This window comes from Larus michahellis, chromosome 25 (genome assembly GCF_964199755.1).
Source record: "Larus michahellis chromosome 25, bLarMic1.1, whole genome shotgun sequence".
In the NCBI taxonomy this organism is placed as follows: domain Eukaryota; kingdom Metazoa; phylum Chordata; class Aves; order Charadriiformes; family Laridae; genus Larus; species Larus michahellis.
Window position 1 is genome coordinate 2,734,595 of NC_133920.1, and position 22,678 is coordinate 2,757,272.

The window sequence follows — 22,678 nt, forward strand, 5'->3', positions numbered from 1 at the left end:
TTGATTGTAGCTGACACCCTTCAGGTGTGCCCAGCAAGAAGCCCTTCTGCTCTGGGAAGGGGGCAATGTGAAGGGAAGGCTGAGCTCCCCAGGCAGCAAGAGCACTGCTCTGCTTCTGTGAGGGCTTGCAGGGTTGGGATCAGAGCGAATGGGCCCTCGGCTGCATTTGTAAGCTGTCAGAAGTCCAAGCGACAGAGCAGCAGGTTTGGGAACGCTGAATGATTCGGGACTTATTCAAAAGTTATAGATGCCTGACCTGTGCGGGAAAATTGGGTGTCATGGGGATATCACACGCTTTTAATCACTTTCTTCTCCATATGATTGAAACCTGCATAAAGCACTTTTCTTGCTTGCACAAAAATGTCTTTTAGCACCCTGAAAACTGGTAATTTAAGCATAACCTGCTGCTTCTCTGTCTTGTTTAAATGTGCCATGGATGCATCAGTGTCACTGGATTCTTTGGCAGAGAGAAGCCTGTGTTACTTCTGATGGGATTCACCCTTCACTAGGCAAAAACTGATGATTCAGATCTAAGATAGTCTCCCAGATCTTTGTGTGTGGATGCAGCGTCAGGGGATGAGCTCTCCCATGTGAGGAGAGCTGGGATTAATCTCTCTCACTAAGGTCTAAGAATCAAGTCATACCTTGCCTTGCTTTGGTTTGTTTGCCTCTCCTTGCCTAGCCTTGCCTTGCTTTGTCTTCCCCTTTTTCATCCTTCCCCCCTTTTAACCCTATTCCTTCTTAATGTTCTTACATTAAATGCACCTCTGATAAGGTCTGGACAAGGAACGTAAGTAAGGCTGTCCTTAAAGGCACTAGTATTTGTCTCTTTTCTTCCTTTTCTCTCATCTTTCAATAGGTACTCTATTTAATAAAATCACCTCTAAAAGAGAAAGTCAAGTTTCTTTTACCCATATGACAATAAAACCCCCAGTTATTCAGGCTCAAGGACTCTGTTCTCTCTCTTTACAAACCTCCCCTCCGCAAGCGACCCACATTAGATTTCCAAACATTCATGCCTATCTTGGTCGAGCTCTCCTAATCCTGCAATGGTGTGTATGCTGATGTTTGTAGTCTTTCTCTAGGCTTGAAGTGTATGTGATGGTGGACAGGCCACCAGCATCCTCTGAGAGCCTGTTGTTTGAATTGCTCTGTGCAGGAAAAATGCCCCAAAGAAAAGGCCTGGAGAATCACACCGGTGGATCTGGATTCATTCTTCTGGGATTTTCTGACCACTCCAGCCTGCAGGGCTTGTGCTTCACAGCATTCCTGGTCATCTACCTCATGGTCCTCACAGAGAACAGCCTGATTGCACTCATCACAGTGGTGGACTCAAGCCTCCACAGCCCCATGTATTTCTTCCTGAGGAACTTGTCCTTCCTGGAGATCTGCTACACATCAGTCACTCTGCCAAAAATGCTGGTGGTTTTCCTGCTGGAGGATGGCAGGACCTCCTTCCTTGGCTATGCTGCCCAGCTGTATTTCCTGGTGTTGCTGGGCAGCATCAAGTGCCTTCTTCTGGCTGTCATGGCCTATGACCGCTACATAGCCATCTGTGACCCCCTGCACTACCCCCTCATCATGAGGAGGGGTCTCTGCATCAGACTGGTGGTGGGGTCATGGGTGGCTGTCGTACCAGTGCAAGTAGGACAGACCTACCAGGTGTTCACTGCCCACTTTGCCCTCTGTGCATCCCATGACCTTCATCACTTTTTTTGTGATGTCCCCCCTCTGCTGGAGCTGGCCTGTGCAGACACGTTCTGGAACCAAGTGACACTGTACACCATCATCCTGGTATTTGCAATCTTTCCCTTCTCCTTAATAGTTATTTCTTACATTAAAATTATCAGGGCAATTCTGAAAATACCTTCAGTTCTGGGCAGACACAAAGCCTTTTCCACCTGTTCCTCACACCTCGTGGTGGTGACACTCTTCTATGGCTCGGCCACAGTCGTCTACTTAAAGCAACGGTCAAGGGATTCCGTAGACACCGACAAATACCTTGCCCTGTTTTACACAATTTTTACCCCAGTGTTTAACCCTGTCATCTATAGCCTGAGGAATAAGGAAGTGAGAATTGCCTTGAAGAGACTCCTACGGACAAAGTGGTACGACAGAGTACGTAAAATCCTCTCAAATAGTCCCAAAGAAGTCCCACTGGGGTACATGGTTGCCTGAAGAAAGGCATCTCATATCTGCTGAAACAAAACTATGTGTCCGGCCTGGCTTTCATCCTCCTCAAGAAGGGGAAAGGTGTCCTGAGGCATTTCTCCTATGTCGTGTCCCACCTTGGTATCTTTGTACTCTATTTGCTGAGGAGATCAGCTCCAGTGCAGGTAAGTCTGTGCTGGAGAAGGAAATCACGGCAAAGAAACGGCCAGGGGCTCGTTTTTGAGGCTTTTAAAGCCAGGAAAAGGGGCCAGCCCGAGCCGGTACCCGGCCCTTCTGGGGGGCGGGGACAGCTGAGGAGCCGAGGGCGGAGCCACCACCCCCGGCGGCAGGTGTTAACGAGCAGAGGGTGGGACCACTCTCCCCCCTCATAAAAGAAACCTTTTGGGAGTGCAGGGACTGAGCAAACGAGCTGCAAGTGGGTGTTCCCTGGGTGTGACCTGAGGTATCACCCAGGTGCACCACAACGAGAGTGTACTTCCTGGGCTGGAGAAGGGGGCGGCCAAGCAGGGTGTGACACACCAGTCCAATCACAGCGGTCTGCACAGCAGTTCGTGCAGGATAGAGCTGAAAGACTGCTAACCCGGCTAGGTAGTGATGGTAACTACTCGCAAGATGACTGTGGCGTCCATGAGCTCCACAACCACCAGGTCTGATGCCGCCTCTCAGACGGAGCTCTTGTGGGAACATGCTACCACACAGACATCGGGCTGTAGGGTATGCCCTGCTCTTACGCCAGTGTCGGATGGCAATGATGGGCATACCTGTAGGAGATGTGCTCAGGTAGAGGATCTTCTCCAATTAGTCATGGAGCTCAGGGAGGAGGTAAGTAGGTTGAGGAGCATCAGGGAATGCGAGAGGGAGATAGATTCCTGCAGTAGAATCCTGCATCCCATGACAGAAACCCAGCAGGCAGATAGAACCCCTGCAACAGAGAGCTCCATATCCTCTCTCACCTCAACTGAAGGCGGTAACCTGGAGGACAGGGGGCAATGGCAGGAAGTTCCTGCGCGGCGCAACAGGCGCTGCACTCGAGACTGCCCGATGACTACCCCATCTTCCCAGGTGCCATTACTTAACAGGTACAGTGCTCTACAGAGGAACCTGGATGATGACGAGCACAATATTTCTCCTACCCTGGAGCCGTCAGCAAGGTCTAGTCAGACCTCCCCCTGCATCAAAACCTCTGCGGTAAAGAAGAAAAGACGGGTCCTTGTCATAGGTGACTCATTACTGAAGGGAACAGAAGGCCCAATATGCAGGCCGGACCCGGTACATAGGGAGGTCTGCTGCCTCCCTGGGGCCCGGGTCAAGGACGTGAAGAGGATGCTTCCTTCCCTGGTACGGCCCTCAGACTACTATCCACTTTTGCTCTTTCAGGTAGGCAGCGACGAGGTAACAAGAAGAAGTCCAAGGGCAATGAAGAAAGATTTCAAGACCCTGGGACGCCTGGTCAAGGGATCAGGAGCACAAGTTGTGTTCTCGTCTATTCCCCCAGTTGCGGGGAATGATGAGGGGCTAAATAGAAGGAGCCAGCAGATCAATGCCTGGCTTCGAGCTTGGTGCTGCCGGCAGGACTTTGGGTTCTTTGATCATGGCCTGATCTACAAAACGCCTGGCCTGCAGGTAACAGGCAGGAATACCTTGACCTCTAGGGGAAAAAGGGTTCTAGGACAAGAGTTATCGGGGCTCATTGAGAGGGCTTTAAACTAGATTTGAAGGGGGGTGGGGATGGTACTGGGCTTGCTGGTGAGGTGCCAGGGTGTAGTTGCTCAGCGCTCGTGGGCCAGTGCGCCAGTATTTCTGAAAGCCAGAAGGCACACCACATCTCAAGGGTCAAAACCACACACACAACTCCCTCTCTGAAATGCTTATACACCAACGCACGCAGCATGGGGAATAAGCAGGAAGAGCTGGAGGTCTGTGTGCGGTTGCGGGGCCATGATCTCATTGCAATTACTGAGACATGGTGGGACAACTCGCATGACTGGAATGCTGTCATGGATGGCTATGTCCTTTTCAGGAAAGACAGACCAGCAAGGCGTGGTGGTGGAATTGCACTCTATGTGAGAGAGCATTTGGAATGCATTGAGCTCTCACTAGGGGCGGATGAAGAGCAGGTCGAGAGCTTATGGGTGAGGATTAAGGGACAGGCAAATATGAGGGACACTGTTGTGGGTGTTTATTACAGGCCACCTGATCAGGATGGGGAAACTGATGAGGCTTTCTACAGACAACTGAAGGTAGCCTCGCAATCGCAGGCCCTGGTTCTCATGGGGGACTTCAATCACCCCGATATCTGCTGGGAAGACCACACAGCCAGGCATGCACAGGCCAGTAGGCTCCTCCAGTGCATTGATGACAACTTTTTGACACAGGTGGTGCAGGAACCAACAAGGAGAGGAGCACTTCTAGACCTGGTACTGACAAACACAGAGGGATTGGTGGGGGACATTAAGGTTGGGGGCACCCTAGGTTGTAGTGATCATGAAATGATTGAGTTCAGGATCATGGGTACTATCCACAAAACAACAACAAGAAGTAAAATTACAACCTTGGATTTCAGGAGGGCTAACTTTGACCTCTTCAAGAAACTGCTTGGAGAGATCCCGTGGGCTAGGGCTCTGGAAGGCAAAGGGGCTCAAGAAAGCTGGTTGAGATTCAAAGACCACTTCCTCCAAGCTCAGGATCGGTGCATCCCTAAGAGAAAGAAATCGGCCATGGGACGCAGGAGACCTGCATGGTTGAGCAGGGAGCTTCAGAAAAAGCTCAAGTGGAAGAAGGAAGTTTATAATAAGTGGAAGAAGGGACTGACCCCTTGGGAGGATTACAAGAATGCCACCAGAGCGTGCAGGGATGAAACAAGGGAAGCCAAGGCCGCCTTGGAATTAGACCTGGCTAGGGACATCAAGCACAACAAAAAGAGCTTCTACAAGTATATTGGAAGCAAAAGGAAGACCAGAGAAGTTGTAGGCCCACTGCTGAATGAGGCAGGAGTCATGGTGACGGAGGATGTGGAGAAGGCAGAGTTACTGAATGCCTTCTTTACTTCGGTCTTTTCTGCTCGGCCCAGCCCTCAGGAGTCCCAGGCATTGAATAAAGTAACAGGGAAAGAAGAAGACTTCCCTTGGGTTGAGGAGGAGCGAGTGAGGGACCAATTAGATCATCTAGATATTCACAAGTCCATGGGCCCTGATGGGATGCACCCAAGAGTGCTGAGGGAGCTGGCAGAAGTCATCGCTGGGCCGCTCTCCATCATCTTTGAAAAGTCCTGGAGAACAGGCGAGGTGCCTGGGGACTGGAGGAAAGCCAACGTCACTCCAGTCTTCAAGAAAGGCAAGAAGGAGGAGCCGGGGAACTACAGGCCGGTCAGCCTCACCTCCATCCCTGGAAAGATGATGGAACAGCTCGTTCTGGGTGTCATCTCAAGGCACGTGGAGGAAAGGAAAGCTATCAGAAGTACTCAGCATGGATTCACCAAGGGGAAATCATGTCTGACTAATCTGATAGCCTTCTACGATGGCATGACTAGATGGATAGATGAGGGGAGGGCGGTAGATGTGGTCTACCTTGACTTAAGCAAGGCGTTTGACACGGTCTCCCACAGCATCCTCATAGGGAAGCTTAGGAAGTGTGGGTTAGATGAATGGACAGTGGGGTGGATAGAAAACTGGTTGAAAGATAGAGCTCAGAGGGTTGTGATTAGGGGCACAGAGTCTAGTTGGAGACCAGTGACGAGTGGTGTTCCCCAGGGGTCAGTACTGGGTCCAGTCCTCTTCAACATATTCATCAATGACCTGGATGAGGGGATAGAGTGCGCCCTCAGCAAGTTTGCTGATGACACCAAGCTGGGTGGGGTGGCTGACACACCGGAAGGCTGTGCTGCCATCCAGAGAGACCTGGACAGGTTGGAGATCTGGGCAGAGAGAAACCTTATGAAGTTCAACAAGGGCAAGTGTAGGGTGCTGCACCTGGGGAGGAACAACCCCATGCACCAGTACAGGTTGGGTGCTGACCTGCTGGAGAGCAGCTCAGCTGAAAGAGACCTGGGAGTCCTGGTGGACAACAGGATGACCATAGTCAGCAATGTGCCCTTGTGGCCAAGAAGGCCAATGGCATCCTGGGGTGCATCAAGAAGAGTGTGGCCAGCAGGTCAAGGGAGGTCATCCTCCCCCTCTACTCTGCCTTGGTGAGGCCGCACCTGGAGTACTGTGTCCAGTTCTGGGCTCCCCGGTTCAAGAGGGACAGGGAACTGCTGGAAAGGGTGCAGCAGAGAGCTACAAAGATGATTAGGGTACTGGAACACCTCTCTTATGAGGAAAGGCTGAGGGATTTGGGTCTCTTCAGTCTGGAGAAAAGACGTCTGAGGGGTGACCTTATCAACACTTATAAATACTTAAAGGGTGGGTGTCAGGAGGATGGGGCCAGGCTCTTTTCAGTGGTGCCCGGGGACAGGACAAGAGGCAATGGGCACAAACTTGAACATAGGAAGTTCCACCTAAACATGAGGAGGAACTTCTTTACCCTGAGGGTGGCAGAGCACTGGAACAGGCTGCCCAGAGAGGTGGTGGAGTCTCCAACTCTGGAGACATTCAAAACCCACCTGGACGTGTTCCTGTGTAACCTGCTCTAGGTGACCCTGCTCTGGCAGGGGGGTTGGACTAGCTGATCTCCAGAGGTCCCTTCCAACCCTATGATTCTATGATTCTATGAAAGCATCTTCAGCGCCTCTGAGTAGTTTAATTCAAACAGCTACTTCAAGCTGTGTCTGACCAAATAATGTTAAAGGGAAATAGTCAAAGCATGGTCAGTAGCCATTGATGCCCAGAAAGTGAGACAAGTGGTGAAGAGACGACCAGCCTCACGTTTGAGAAATCGCTTGCAAGACCCCATGGGCTATCTTCTACAGCATCCCTGCATGGAATCACCTTAAAAGTGTTCAAAGATATGAAGGGCTTCAAAGCATCGCCCCCTGCTATGATGTCTTGCTCTGAGTTGTGTAATTCTTGACTAACCTGACATAAAAATAAAAGATAAAAAGGTCACCAGGAGGACAGTCCAGCACCGGAATGGGGTCCCAGAGAATGGTGGAGTTTCTGTTTGTTGTGGTTTAACACCAGCCGGCAACTAAGCACTACACAGTCACTCACTCACTTCCCGCCAGTGGGATGGGAGAGAGAATCAGAAGGGTAAAAGTGAGCAAACTCCGGGGCTGAGATCAAGCAATTTAATTGGTAAAGCAAAAGCCGCACACTTAAGCGAAGCAAAACAAGGAATTAATTCAGTACTTCCCATCGGCAGGCAGGTGTTCGGCCACCTCCAGGAAGGCAGGGCTCCATACCACGTAATGGTTACTTGGGAAGACAAAATGCCGTAACTCCAAACATCCCTCCCTTCATTCTTCTTCCCCCAGATTTATATGGTTGAGCATGATGCTACGTGGTACGGGATATCCCTTTGGTCGGGGTCCACTGTCCCAGCTGTGTCCCGTCCCAACTTCTTGTGCACTCCCAGCCTACTTGCTGGTGGGGTGGTGTGAGGAGCAGAAAAGGCTATAGTGCTGTGTAAGCCCTGCTCAGCAATAATGGAAACATCTCTGTCTTATCAACACTGTTTCCAGCACAAATCCAAAACACAGCCCCATACCAGCTACTGTGAAGAAAATCAACTCTACCCCAGCAAAAATAAGCATTTATGTGCTGAATCTGCTTTGCCACTCTGAAACTGTCTCTGAAAAACTAGCCCAGTGGGGGTTTTTAGCCCAAATGCATATGCAGCACTGAAGTGTGTTTCCGTATTGTCCTGGTTTAGGCCGAGTTGGCCAATGACGGACGACAGATGCTCTCCCCCAGCTCTCACTCTGAGGAGAGGAAGGAAAGAAAGAGATTTATGAGTTTAGAAGGAACTAATCTACTTTAATGAAATACTCGTAATAAAATAAAAAGGAAATAATGAAATAGATACAATATATAGAAAACTGTATCAAGCTCCCAGGATGATGTCACTGTCAGGCACTGGGGAGGGCCCAGACTGGACTCAATGACAGACAGGAACTGGATTCCAGGTCTGGAGCCAAGAACGCACAGATCGGGGTCAAAGGCAGATTAACACCGAGCATTCCGCCACCTGAGGAACCTGAACGTACACAAGACCACATGGTGGACAGACAATTCCCTGTCCTCTCTCTGCCTAGCCGAACAAGGTAACTTAGAGGAGAGGGGGCTGTAGGAACATGTTTCTGCCCAGCGAAGCAGGCGTGTCTCCCCACTAACTCCCCCACCTTCCCAGGTACCCTTAAAGATAAGTATGAGGCTCTGCAAGGGGAACTCAATCATGACGAGGAAGATAATTCAGTGTCCACAGAGGTGTCACCACAGTTAAATCAGACTACACCTCCCATCAAAACATCTTCAGTTAAGGAAAAAAGACCGGTCATTGTTGTAGGTGACTCCCTACAAGGAAGGGAACGGAAGGCCCAATATGCAGAACTGACCCACTTCTCAGGGAAGTCTGCTGCCTCCCTGGGGCCCAGGTTAAAGATATAAAAAGAAAACTTCCCTCCCTGGTAAGACCCTCAGATTATTACCCACTACTAATTTTTCAGACAGGCAGAGATGATCTGTTAACAAGAAACGCAAGTGCGATCAAGAGAGACTTCTGGGCCTTGGGATGACTGGTTAAAGGGTCAGGACTGCAAGTCATGTTCTCCTCGGTCCTCCCAGTCACAGGGAAGGATGAGGAAAGCAACAGGAAGAGCTGGAAGATCAATACTTGGCTCTGAGCCTGGTGCCAGTGGCAGGACTTTGTTTTTTTTGATCACGGGATGGTTTACACGACACCAGGCCTGCTCGAGACAGATGGGGTACGCCTGTCTCAAAAGGGGAAAAGGATCCTTGCACAGGAGTTGGCAGGGCTCATCAAATGGGCTTTAAACTAGATTTGAAGGGGAAAGGGGATGAATCCAGCACCAGAGAGGCAAGGGTCTTTGATGGCTTAGAAACTATGGCTGCGCCGGGGAATGGTCAGGTAGAAATCAAGCCTTCTTCCAGCAAAAAGGTGGCAGGACCAGTAGCCCAGCTGAAGTGCTTCTTGTCCTGGGTTGAGCAACACAGGACTAATTTATCTTCTAATGTCTGGGAAAACGTCACTCTTAGAAGATTCTAGTGTCTGAATTCGTGAAAATATTTGCTTTATAGTCAGCTAGGCTACGTGGGATTCAAGGCCTCGGTGTTTTCAAGCCTTGGCAGGTGCAGGTACGAGGAGGAGCGAGGCCTGGGCATTTGACCCAGGCTGGCCAACAGGATTATTTCATACCATGAACGTCACATTTGATACAAATGAGAAAGTTTGCTGCGTTGTTTCTCTCTCCCTTGATGGCTGTGGTCTAGAGAAAGTCCTTGCCCCGGTGCCGGACCCCTGAGCCCTTCCCTCCCTCCTGAAGCCGTTGCTCTTGCAGTGTCCGACATTTACTCTCCCCTGCTGGGAGTGCACAGCTTCCTACTGATAGAATTGGCTGAGTATAATTCTTGTACATCTTATATTAGTATTGGGATTAATACTGGTGCTTTAACATTATTGTTAATTATTTAGTCTTATCCTATTAAATCTATTTATATTTCAACCCTCATGTTTCCTTGCTTTCCCTGATTCCCCTTTCTGCGTGGGGAGGGGTCACTGGGTGATAGAATAGTTGTCTAAATGACAAGAAATTGTTATGGGTTTTCTGAAAACATAACACGTCTACACTAATGCACGCAGCATGGGCAGCAAACAGGAGGAGCTGGAAGCCATTGTGCAGCAGGAAAACTATGATGTAGTCGCCATCACAGAAACGTGGTGGGATGAGTCGCACAACCAGTGCTGCATTAGATGGCTACAGACTCTTCAGAAGGGACAGGCAAGGAAGGAGAGGAGGTGGGGTGGCTTTGTATGTGAGGGAGTGTTAGGAATGTCAGGAGCTTAATGATGGTGACAATAGGGTTGAGTGTTTATGGGTGAGAATCAGGGGGAGGGCCAATAAGACAGATATCATGGTGGGAGTCTGTTATACACTGCCCAACCAGGATGCAGAGGTGGATGAAATACCGTACAAGCAGCTGGGAGAAATCTCATGATCGCTGGCCCTTGCCCTGGTGGGAGACTTCAACCTACCCGATATCAGCTGGGAGCACAATACGGCTGAGAGGGAACAGCCTAGGAAGTTCCTGGAGTGTGTTGCGGAGAGCTTCCTGACACAGCTGGTGAGGGAGCTGACAAGGGAAAGAGCCCTGCCGGACCTGTTGTTTGTAAATGGAGAAAGACTTGTGGGGGATGTGACAGCTGGAGGCCATCTTGGGCATAGTGACCATGAAATTATTTTCAATTCTCAGAGGAGCAAGGAGGGTGGTCAGCAGAACTGCCACCGTGGACTTCCAGAGGGCAGACTTTGGTCTTTCCAGGAGGCTGCTTGACATAGCCACTTGGCAGGCAGTCCTGAAGGGCAAAGGAGTCCAGGAAGGCTGGACATTTTTCAAGACGAAAGACTTAAAAGTGCAGGAGCAGGCTGTCCCCATGTGATGTAAAATGAGACATCAGGGAAAAAAGACAGCCTGGCTGAACAGAGAGATACGGTTACAACACAGGGAAAAAAGGAGAGTTTATGGTCTTTGGAAGAAGGCTACTCAGGAAGGCTACAAGGATGTTGTAAGGCTATGTAGGGAGAAAATTAGACAGGCTAAAGCCCAACGAGAACTTAAGCCGAATTTGGATGTTAAGAACAATAAGAAAAGTTCCTATAAACACACTAGTAACAAAAGGAGGACTCGGGAGAATCTCCATCCTTTATCCGATGAAGGCAGTAACATAGTGACAAAGGATGAGGAAAAGGCTGAGGTACTTAGTGCCTTCTTTGACTCCTCCTTTAGTAGTAGAGTGGGTTGTTCCCTGAGTACCCAGACCCCTGAGCTTGTAGATAAGGGCAGGGAGCAGAATGAAGCCCCCATAATCCAAAGGGAGATGGTGAGGGACCTGCTCCAACAGCTAGACATACACAAGTCTATGGGGCTAGGTGGCCTCCCCGCGAGGGTACTGAAGAAGCTGGCAGAAGTACTCACTGAGCCATTTTCCATCATTTACCAGCAGTCCTGGTGAACCGGGGAGGTCCCAGTTGACTGGAGGCTAGAAAATGTGATGCCCATCCACAAGAAAGGACGGAAGGAAGATTTGGGGAAGTACAGGCCTGTCAGTCTGACCTCAGTGACTGGGAAGGTCATGGAACAGATCATGCTGAGTGCCATTATGTGGCACATGAAGGACAACCAGGTGATCAGGCCCAGTCAGCATGGGTTCATGAAAGGCAGGTCCTGCCTGACAAACCTGATCTCCTTCTATGTCAGGGTGACCCGCTTGGTGGATGAAGGAAAGGCTGTGGATGTTGTTTCCCTGGAGGCTAGTAAAGCCTTTGACACTGTTTCCCACAGCATTCTCCTGGAGAAACTGGCTGCCCATGGCTTGGACAGGTGCACGCTTTGCTGGGTAAAAACCAGGGCGATGGCCAGGCCCAACGAGTGGTGGTGAATGGAATTCAATCCAGTTGGCAGCTGGTCACAAGTGGTGTTCCCCAGGGCTCGGTATCGGGCCAGTTCTCTCTAATGTCTTTATCAATGATTTGGACGAGGGGATTGAGTGCACCCTCAGTAAGTGTGCAGACGACACCAAGTTGGGTGGGATTGTCGACCTGCTTGAGGGTAGGATGGCTCCAGAGGCAGATCTGGGCAGGCTGTACCGATGGGCCGAGGCCAATGGTACGAGGTTCCTCAAGGCCAAGTGCCAGGTCCCACACCTGGGTCACAACAACCCCATGCAGCGATACAGGCTGGGGGAAGAGTGTCTGGAGAGCTGCCTGGCAAAAAAGGACCTGGGGGTGTCAGTTGACAGCTGGCTGGATGTGAGCCAGCAGCATGCCCAGCGTGGCTGAGAAGGACAATAGCATCCTGGCCTGTATCAGGAATAACGTGGCCGGCAGGACTCGAGAGGCTGAGGGCCCTGGGCTCAGTGGTGCAGAGACTGAGGACAGTACAGGAGTAGCCTGAGTGTGCTTGAGGGCTGCTGGTGGAGCCGGTGGAGCTTTCCTTTGTAGTGGAAAACAGCATGAGAAAGAAATAATGCCCCGATGTACAGCTGGGGAGGTGCAGACTGGACACCAGGAGAAAGAAATGTCACTCCAAGGGCAGTGCTGTGGTGCAACACGCCACCCAGAAAGAGTCTGGATCAGCCCAAGGCTTTGTGTTTGAGGGAAGAGCCAGGGAGGATGGAGAGATCTCAGCAAAGGAAGGTGGCAGCAAGGTGGGGCAGCCGGGTGGATGACTGCAGCCTGCAGGGAAAGAGGCAGAGGTGATGGGACACCGTAGGACAGCCTGTGGTGGAGATGACACAGGGATGTGGCAAAGCTGAAAGGCCCCTAACAGAGTCAACCTCTTCATGTCTTGGGCTATGGCTGTTGTCTCTGCCACTGATGCCTACGAGGAGTCAAGTTATCCTTCCAGCACTGGGGTCTCATTGCCTTCTCGTCCATACTTCAGAGGCTGGGAGGTGTCATACCATAGTGCTGGCCGTGGCATTGCACATCTCCACACCACACTGTGCCAGGAAGAGCCCTGAGGAAGGAGTGAGGGACAGGATCTCCCTTCCTGGGGGCTGGGGGTCAGGCCTTGGCCCTTTGGGCGATGGGGTCAGGCCTTGGCCCTTTGCACTAATGAAACACATCCAGGGTTACTCAGCATCAGAGCCACCTTCACCTTGCTTTTCTTGACCTGTCATCACTGCCTCCAGTTTCTGCCCTAACTGGACCCTGGGGACAACATCTCAGTGGTGTCCCTCAGTGGGACCCATTAACACTCCAAGAAACTTTGGAGTTTGAACCTGACTTTGACTTCTTGAGAGGTTTTTTCAGCTTCCTCTCAGTGTCTGGGGTTTGTGGACTCAGCATCAATCCCACCAGAGGGGTCATTAAAACTCCTTGGGCTGGTCCTCTGCGTCTGAGCTGGGCTGGGCTCCTGGGATGGAGGGAGCTCATGGCAAGCGGGCAGTGCCTCAGCGAGACAGCTCTGCCCAGGAGCAGCTCCTCTGCCAAGCACAGCAGGGCTGGGGGCGGTGCCTGGGTGTCTCAGGGAGATGAGCGAGGCAGAGAGAGAGCTTAAAGGTGTCAGGATTGGGAGGACGACTGAGAGCTCACTGGAGGAGAAATCCTTGCAGCCCTTGGCACGGTAAGCCTCTGGGTGCAGGGCACTGCAGGTGGAGTTCCTGGAGGCATCTCCTAAAGCTGGCACAGCCACAGCTTATGGGATCTGTAAGGAGGCAGAGGGGGAGGAAGGGTCTTGTTATGAAATGTGAATAGCCGTGAAGCCAGGGTGTGCAGGCAGGGGTGCCCAGGGCTGTCCTTGAGCAGGGTCCCTGCACCCCGTGGGTCTGTGTGCCGGGGCAGGGACTCTGCCGGCTGCCAGGGTCAGCTCTCAGCCTGCCCCGGGAGACCCCCACGGGCATGTGGGGAGAAGCTTTGGAGAAAGAGCAACCGCTGGCAGGGGAGGGTCCTGCTGTTGAGAGGGTGCTGCATGGGTGAGGGCTGCTCACAGCTGCAGATCACTGCAGGACGTTCCCTGGAGATTTTTCAAGAAGCACAGCACGGCAGGGGCTACCTGCAAGGGAAGGATCCTGTTCTTCCAATCTTCTACTCCGGGTTGTCTGGGTGGGCGATGGGACAGAGAAATTCATCTCTCAGTTGAGGAGGGGGCACTGAAATTCCAAATCTGTTTCTCTTAGAAGTGAATAATCCAGGGAGGGAGGATTGGAAATCAACAACTGAATCTCTGCCCCTGCAACGATACTGCCCTCAGCAGCACAAAGCTGATCTCACAAAAAGATATGAACGAAATTATTCTGAGGAAAGAGAAGTCATTTTGGGGAAAACTTTGGGAAATGGAATAGGACGGGCCCAAAGAAGTCTGCCTTAACTTGCCAAGGTCTTCTCCTCTTTCAACAGTCCCTCATGCCCAGAGTGAACAAATGGCCAATGGCAGCTCCATCACCCAGTTCCTCCTCCTGCCATTGGCAGACACACGGGAGCTGCAGCTCTTGCACTTTGGGCTCTTCCTGGGCACCTACCTGGCTGCCCTCCTGGCCAACGGCCTCATCATCACCGCCATCGCCTGTGACCACCACCTCCACACCCCCATGTACTCCTTCCTCCTCAACCTCACCCTCCTTGACCTGGGCTCCATCTCCACCACTGTCCCGAAATCCATGGCCAATTCTCTCTGGGACATCAGTGATATTTCCTACTTGGGATGTGTTGCACAGGTCTTTTTCTTTGTTTTCTGTGCTGCAACAGAGGTTTATCTTCTCACTGTCATGTCGTATGACCGCTACGTTGCCATCTGCAAACCCCTGCACTACGGGACCCTCCTGGGCAGCAGAGCTTGTGTCCACATGGCAGCGGCTGCCTGGGGCACTGGGTTTCTCACTGCTCTCCTGCACACGGCCAGTACATTTTCCCTACCCCTCTGCCAGGGCAATGCGGTGGGCCAGTTCTTCTGTGAAATCCCCTAGGTCCTCAAGCTCTCCTGCTCAGATGCCTACCTCAGGGAAGCTGGGCTTCTCATATTAAGTTGCTTTTCAGCTTTTGTGTGTTTTGTGTTCATCGTGCTGTCCTATGTGCAGATCTTCAGGGCTGTGCTGAGGATTCCCTCTGAGCAGGGACGGCACAAAGCCTTTTCCACGTGCCTCCCTCACCTGGCCGTGGTCTCCCTGTTTGTCAGCACAGGCATTTTTGCTTACCTGAAGCCCTCCTCCATCTCCTTCCCATCCCTGGATCTGGTGATCACAGTGCTGTACTCAGTGGTGCCTCCAGCAGTGAACCCCCTCATCTACAGCATGAGGAACAAGGAAGTCAAGGATGGAGTTTTGAAACTATTTTAATGGTGTCTACTTCAGATTAATAAGGTGGCCATTATACCACTACGGCTCCAACTGTACATCAGGAAAAAGCAGGACTAACTATTCTTCATGTTTGTCTTTCTTATTTCGTTGTGTTTTTTTAATGTTTTGTTGTTGTTGTTTTGTTTGTTTGTTTGCTTTATACCTGTGATTTTCTTCTTGGTCTCCTACATGTTTTTCTCTTGACCCAAATACCTAAGGTATGTATGGATCTGTGCTCCCTGGTTAGATAAACTCAATAAAGAAGCCAGCAGAAAATTATTAGTTTCTGCTTCCATCTCTTCACTTCTCCTCCGGAGCTGGCCGAGCAGCCCCAGCATGCAGGAGGGGTTCAGGAGGAAAATGCCCATCTGCTCCATGGAGGATCTGCCCTGGGGGCCCTTGGGGCTGCCCCGGCTGCCTCGCTGGGCACTCTGCCTCTGCTGTCTGCGAGTCGGGGCTGCTGCTTCCCTGGAGCCATGGCCAAGGACAGCAGCAGCATGTGGCCTTTCCAGTGCTGGTTTCTCCTCACACCCCCACTGTCCTGCTGTGCCCTTGCCTTTGTGTTCCCCCTAAGGTCTCGTGTACCTTGTGACCGTCCTGATGTCTCTACAGCGGCATCCCTGTGGCTGCAGGCAGGAACAGGCCACGTGAACCACTGTGTCAGAGGGGGCCTTCCTACTGGCACCACTGTCACTAATGGGACTCCTCAAGGCAGCGGTAGAGGTTGGATGGCTCTTCCAAAGCTGGTATCAGGAACGCACCCAAGGAACTGTTCCATGAAAAGCCCTCTTGGTGTTCTGGGGCTCTCCACAGACTCAGGGGGACAGGGTCAGAGTTGCAGGGGAATCTGTTAAGGACCAAGGGCTGGGCCTAGAATCATAGAATCATGTAATCACAGAATCTTCATGGTTGGAAAGGACCTTTGAGATCATCGAGTCCAACCATACACACACCAAAAAAAAAACCAACCCGCAAACAAACAACCTACAATCTCTGCCCTTCAGAGCATGCCCTGAAGTGCCAAATGTAGACATTTCTTAAATACCTCGAGGGATGGTGACTCAACCACCTCCCTGGGCAGGCTGTTCCAGTGCCTGACCACTCTTTCAGTAAAGTCATTCTTCCTGATATCTAATCTAAACCTCCCCTGCCACAGCTTCGGACCATTTCCTCTGGTCCTGTCGTTATTCACCTGGGAGAAGAGGCCAACACCCACCTCCCTACACCCTCCTTTCAGGGAGTTGTAGAGGGCAATGAGGTCTCCCCTCAGCCTCCTCTTCTCCAAGCTAAACATGCCCAGCTCCCTCGGCCTCTCCTCATATGCCCTGGTCTCCAGACTCCTCACCGGCCTGGTAGCTCTCCTCTGGACACGCTCCAGCACCTCAATGTCCCTCTTGTACAGAGGGGCCCAGAACTGAACACAGCACTCGAGGTGAGGCCTCACCAGAGTACAGAGGCACGATCACTTCCCTACTCCTGCTGGCCACGCTGTTCCTGATACAAGCCAGAATGCTGTTGGCCCTCTTGGCCACCTGGGCACGCTGCTGGCTCGTGTTAAGCTGGCCGTCCACCAGCACCCCCAGGTCCTTTTCTGCCGAGCAGCTTTCCAGCCACTCTGCCCCAAGCCTGTAGTGTTGCTTGGGATTGTTGTGACCGAAATGCAGGACCTGGCACTTGGCCTTATTAAACCTCGTACAGTTGGCCTTGGCCCATGGATCCAGCCTGTCCAGGTCCCTCTGTAGAGCCTTCCTACCCTCCAGCAGATCAACACTCCCACCTAGCTTGGTGTCATCTGCAAACTTACTGAGGGTGCACTCAATCCCCTCATTCAGATCTTTGATAAAGATATTGGTGGCACATGTCCAAGAAGAGTGCAAATGGCTTTTGATTGTCCTTCCTGGTACTGTCCCACTTGTGGTGCTGCTGATGGCCAATGCTATCCTAGAGAGGAACTTGGAGTTGCCAGCAGAGCTCAGGGGATCTCCCAGAAAAGTATGTGAGTCTGGGTGAGCAACGAGTGGCACCTCATAAAATGACTGACCATCCAAGGTGGAGTGTCCTTGAAGGAAAGGTGAACCTGAAGAGCCCATGGGCTAATGAGGCCCCTGCAATTCCAGGAGGCAGCAGGCGAAAGGGACATAAGACTAAACAATGGTTCAGTCCACTGTCCTGGAAACCCTGCGGGATTGATCTAGTGCAGCCCTTCCCTGCCCTTTGTGAAACTGAAGACACCCCTTGGTCCTGCCAAGCCCTGTCCTTGGCTACTGAGCAATGAGGGAAGATGGAAAGGGGCTTAGCAGCAGTGATCCCTTTCTGGCAAGTTCTGCTCCTCACCCCGACCAGCATGGCCAGTGCAGGGTCACCCCATGGCCTCAGGGCACCACAGCCCCCTCCCTCTGCAGAGCAGAAACAGCAGCTCAGGGCCCTGCAGGGAGCACGCGGTGGGAACCAGGAATGTCCAGCCAGGCCAGCCTGGACACGCTCACCTGGGGAAAGGCTCTCTGGGGAGAAGGGGTGTCCCTGGAGAAGGGCAAGGGAGCATTTCTGTGCTTGCAGGGAGGAATCCTTGAGAAGGAGAAACCTCTTTCTGCAGGCCCCCACTCTGGACAGGCTGCTCTGTGCCTGGACCAGGACTCCTGAGCTGGCCTGGGGAGAGGGGCTGGCACTGAGGGGACACAGACCATCTGTGGCCCAGGCACTGGGGGAGGCCACCAAAACAGGCGGTCTGAGGGGGACAGAGCCCTGAGGGCTGCCAGGGCACTTTGCCGGGGGGATGTCTCCCCACCCTCGAGCACACCTGTCCCATGCGGTTCCAGCATGGTGGGCCCATCGAACCATTACTGGGGCAGCAGGGCCAGCCTCCCCATTGCTCTCCAGTTTCCCCATCACTTCTCGCTCAGTCACATCCCTCTAAACTACCCAGGTGCTGCTTTGAGCTTCAGGCAGTTGGAAGAATGCCCTGGTCTTTCAGCAGGCTAATAATCTCTTCAGCAAAATCCTTCCATGTGTTTATATCTATCCTGTCCCACCCACCTCTCCCCCATACTTCGAGTGAGGTTATCCCTTTTGGATGATGACCCTCACTGGAGGAGGTTCACCAGGTTGAAGAAGCCGCCCATGTCCCTCACCGTCCCCACACAGGGCTTATGTGCTAGGCCCCAATCCTCAAAACCAAGAAATTCCAACTGAACTCAAGAAAACATGTTTCGGCATCAAGGGCGCGTGACCCTGGCACAGGCTGCCCTGAGAGGCTGTGGAGTGTCCATTCGTGGAGATACTTAAAAAAACCAGCCTGGACATCTTCTTACGTGACCTGCTCTGGCTGACTCCCTTTAGGGCAGGGGGATTGATCTAGATGATCTCCAAAGATCCCTTTCAATCTACATGATTCTGTGAGGACATGGCAGTCCAGCAAAAGGCTTTATGATTAGAGTAGATGCTTGTGAGGTCCCTTCTGCCTGAGAACCCCAGTCCAGCAGCAGGCCAAGGTCTGGCATGTTGATTGTGAGGTCACTGCTGCTATAACAGCGGGTATCTGCTTTGGATGCTCATTTTGGGGTCACCCCTGTCTCTGCAGGTGGCAGGCCAACCCCAGGCTCAAGGCTGGGTTCGGTGCCTACGAGGTCCTTTCTCCATGAGTACCTGACAGGCCAGCAGCAGGCACATGGTGTGGATGTTGGTTATGAGGTCAGTGCTGCCAGAATCTCTGATAGACCAGAAACAGGCAGATCTCTGTGATACTGCTTTGGAGGTCACTGCTGTCTGAGTGCCCGATAGGCCAGCACCAGCCTCATGGATGAGCTCGGTGCTTGGGAGGTCACTTCTGCCTGAGTCCTTGATAGCCCCGCAGCAGGCGTATGGCCTGAATGCCAGTTGTGAGGGTGCTGCTGCCTGAGGACCTGAGAGACCATGAGCAAGGTCAGAGGTGTTTGAAGCCCTGTGTTCCAGAGCACCCCTTAGGCCAGCAGAGGGGTGATGACCGGCCTTGGTTCTTGTGAGGTCCCAAGTACGGGACATGCCAGCAGCGTGAGTATGAATGCAACACACAGTATGGAACACGCCAGCACGTATGGAACATGCCAGCAGCTAGAGGTTGCTTGTGGGATCACTGCGGCCTGGGCACATGATTGTCCATCAGCAGGCTCACAACTGGGGTCTGTGTGTGTGAAGTCATTTCCTTCTGCATACCTTTTTGGGGCAGGATGAGGCTTGTGGCTGTGTTAGGTGCCTCGGAGGTCTCTTCTTCCTGGAAACTTTCTGGACTCTTCTGTAGGTGGTGGGACGTCCACACTAATGGTCCCAAGGCTTCTGCCAGCTTTTACTTTCTCAGCAGTGAAATGTCTCAGCATTTCTCTTCCCTGGCTTGAGGTTTCTGGGCTCACTGGTAAGGCATCCGACAGAGCCAAGGTGCCTGGTCATGAATAGTGAAATATTTATTAATAGAAAACAGTGATTTAACAAAGTTAGCAGTGAATGCGATAGTGTTTTACGAGATTCGATGACAAGGTACACCTGATTATTTACTGCATAGAGGACAGGGTAAGACAAGCTCTCAGGGAGACCCTCCCGTTGAGTCATGAGGCTCAACTTGCTTTCTAAACTCCTTCTCAGAGAGGAGTCTGGGTGTGGCTGGATCCAATCCTAGTCCCAGCTTTGGTTAATGGTTTATGTCTCAAGGATTATATATGCGCAATCAATCCTTTACATCACTTAGCTAAGATTTCAAAGTTTAGCACTCTATTAGTCACTCACCGAGAATCTGTTGCGGCAAGGAATCTCTCAGCCTCGAGGAGACGAACCTCAAGTGAGCGTCCCCGCTCAAGGGGAGGTCCTGTCATGCAGCCGCTGCCGTGCAGGAGAGCTCCAAGGGCTCTTGCTCTGTCCACTGTTTATAGAGTAAGAGAATTGACCTATCGTCATATTTGCATGGGAGCAAAATATCTAGGCCCCCACTCCAGACAGTGTTTTGACTGTTACCAGCCATCCCCCAAAGTCCAGGTGCAACTCATCACAACTCCCACTGATGGTTATGGCTTGAGCAGGAGCCAGAGGGGCAGGGAAGGGGGAGAGCACAGCACCACAAGATGTGGCATGCAGGGGTGTGGTTTAGTGGTGGACCTGGCAGTGTTAGGTTTACAGTTGGACTCAATGGTGTTCAAGATCCTTTCCAACATAATTGATTCTATGCGTCTGTGGTTCTTTTGAGCCTCAGGACTCTGTTTCATGCTCGCCCCTTCTTTGGGAGGCCAGGAGGTGTCACAGAATTTTCCTACACCTGTCATTGCTCCCCCTCACATCCCTCTGTCCCAGGAAGAGCCCTGGGCCACAAGTGAGGGACAGGATCTGCCTTGCCAGGGCCTGGGGCTGAGGGCTTGGCCTTTCTGCTGCATCAAACAAACCAAGGGTTTCTTCAGCTTTCCAGCCACCTGCACTCTGCCTTTGCCCACCTGCAATCACAGCCTCCAGCTATCTGCTCTAACGAGTCCCTGGGGAGGCTTTGTCAGGAATGGCCCTCAGTGGGGCTCATTAACGCTTCCAGGTACTTTGAGTTTGGCTTCTGATTTCTTGAGCACTCTGTTCAACCTTCTCTCCTTATCTGAGGTCTATGGACTCAGCAGCAAATACACCATGGGGCTCATTAAAAGACAGAAAGCCTTAACAAGGTATTTCTCCTTTTGTAATTTTCTTCAAGTCTTCAAGACTTGTACAGCTAATTAGAGAGGTTTCATAGCATAATTAAGTAGGAGGATTTCAAAGATGCATCTTTTATGTTGAAGGATATATTTTATTACTTTTCACTTTAAAGAAGAGGTGATAGAAGCATTCTCTGATTGATACTGATGCAGAGTGTTTGCTCAGGAAGTCTGGGCAGAAAGGAAAAGTAGTCCCTTGATGTCCATCGCTGCATGGACAGCCTTGCTCCTCACCTCCCCAACCTCCCCATTTCTGACATTGCCCACCTGGGACTTACATCACTGCTCCTTGCACCAGACTTCTCCACTGATCTCTGCAGCTGGAGGTTACAGCTCCATTGCACCATCTCCCACCTGAGCTCCTTAGAGACATGGCTGCACTCAGGCACAGGAGAGTTTTTCCCATTCTTCAGAAAAGTAAAGCACAATCGGTTTTCATAAATAATAAATCGTATTCTGTAATCACACGCTAAGTACAAGCTACCACTAATGAGGTTGCTTTTCTACAAGGGATAATCTTAGGAGAAATATTTTAGGTAGTTAGATAAAAAAAGATAGATATAAACATAATTAAAGATCTGGATAAGGAGACAATTAGACTGTTGAAAGATAGTCAAGCTGTTCAGTCTCTGAAGGTGAAAGCAGCAGCACAGGTGAGAGGTATCTGAATGAACAAAGAGTAAATGGAGAAGAAAACTGAAGAATTATGGAAAGGGCCTTTGCCTAGACAGTCTGGATCTGAAAAGGTGACTTTAGAAATGGTCACTGTATCGGGACAAGTATATGAACAATCAGAGAAACTGACTGCACTATATAAGAGGGAGAATAGTTGTAATGGCGTCACAGGGAAGATCAATATTTCTTCGGAATGTCCTTTCTGAGAGGTCATGGGATTGGCAGAGGTCTCTTGTGAGAGAGGACAAGCAAGTGGTGCACCCGTCTTTGGAAGAATCCAAAAGTGCACCCCAGGGAACCCCAGGCTGCACAGGCTCACATCGGTGAGGAGAGGGCCATCAGTTCGAGTCCTTTTGGGTGATATTTCTGGGCACCAACAACAGAATGTGTCCAAAACCCATCAGCATGGACTTACCAAGGATAAATCATGCCTCGCCAACCTGATTGACGTCACGATGAAGTAACTGCCTTTGTGCATGAGGGCAACTCTCGCCACGTTTGTCAATAGCAATAAATTGGGAGGATCGTTTGTTTACCAGTTAATTTACCAATTCTCAACACAGGCAAAACAGGCCCAACTTGGGAAAATTCATTAAATTTATTTCCAATTGATTGTAACAGAATAGGACAGTGAGAAAGAAAACACAACTAAAAACACCTTCCCCCCTCCCTCCCTTCTTCCCAGGCTCAACTTCATTCCTAACTCTTCTGCCTTTGCCCCAAGTGGCACAGGGGTTTGTGGAATGGGAGTTGCAGTCAGTTCATAACACTTCGTTTCTGAGCTTCCCCAAATGTGGCTCCTTCCCACTGACTGCAGTTCTCCACAAACTGCTCCAGCGTGGATCCTTTCCACAGGGTACAGTCCTTCAGGCACGGACTGCTGCAGTGTGGGTCCCCCACAGGCCACAGGTCCTGCTGCAAAACCTGCTCCAGCATGGGCTCCTCTCCTTGGGCAGCAGGTCCTGCCAGGAGCCTGCTCCACCGGGGTCCTCCATGGGCTGCAGGTCTAACTCTCTTAAAGGAAAAAGGCCAGCCCAGCACGGCTTCTCTTCTGGACCAGACCACAAGAAGTCCCAGAGGACGGCTGTTTCCTACGCCCATGGGACTTGAGAAAACTCAGTGTTGATAATACACCAGTGTTTTGGGTATTGCTGAACAGAGCTTGCACGGTGTCAAGGCCTTCTCTAGTT

The 22,678-nt window shown here is 51.3% G+C and overlaps 1 protein-coding gene and 1 pseudogene across 1 annotated transcript; both read left to right on the forward strand.

Annotated features, from left to right (window-relative positions):
• The first annotated feature begins 1,164 nt into the window (after window positions 1-1,164).
• Window positions 1,165-2,178, forward strand: LOC141734795 (olfactory receptor 10AG1-like). Its single transcript, XM_074566972.1, has one exon. It carries the CDS (start codon window positions 1,165-1,167, stop codon window positions 2,176-2,178), a length of 1,014 nt encoding a protein of 337 aa, XP_074423073.1.
• Window positions 2,179-14,193: 12,015 nt separating this feature from the next.
• Window positions 14,194-15,120, forward strand: LOC141734796 (olfactory receptor 14J1-like; annotated as a pseudogene).
• The last annotated feature ends 7,558 nt before the right edge of the window (window positions 15,121-22,678 follow it).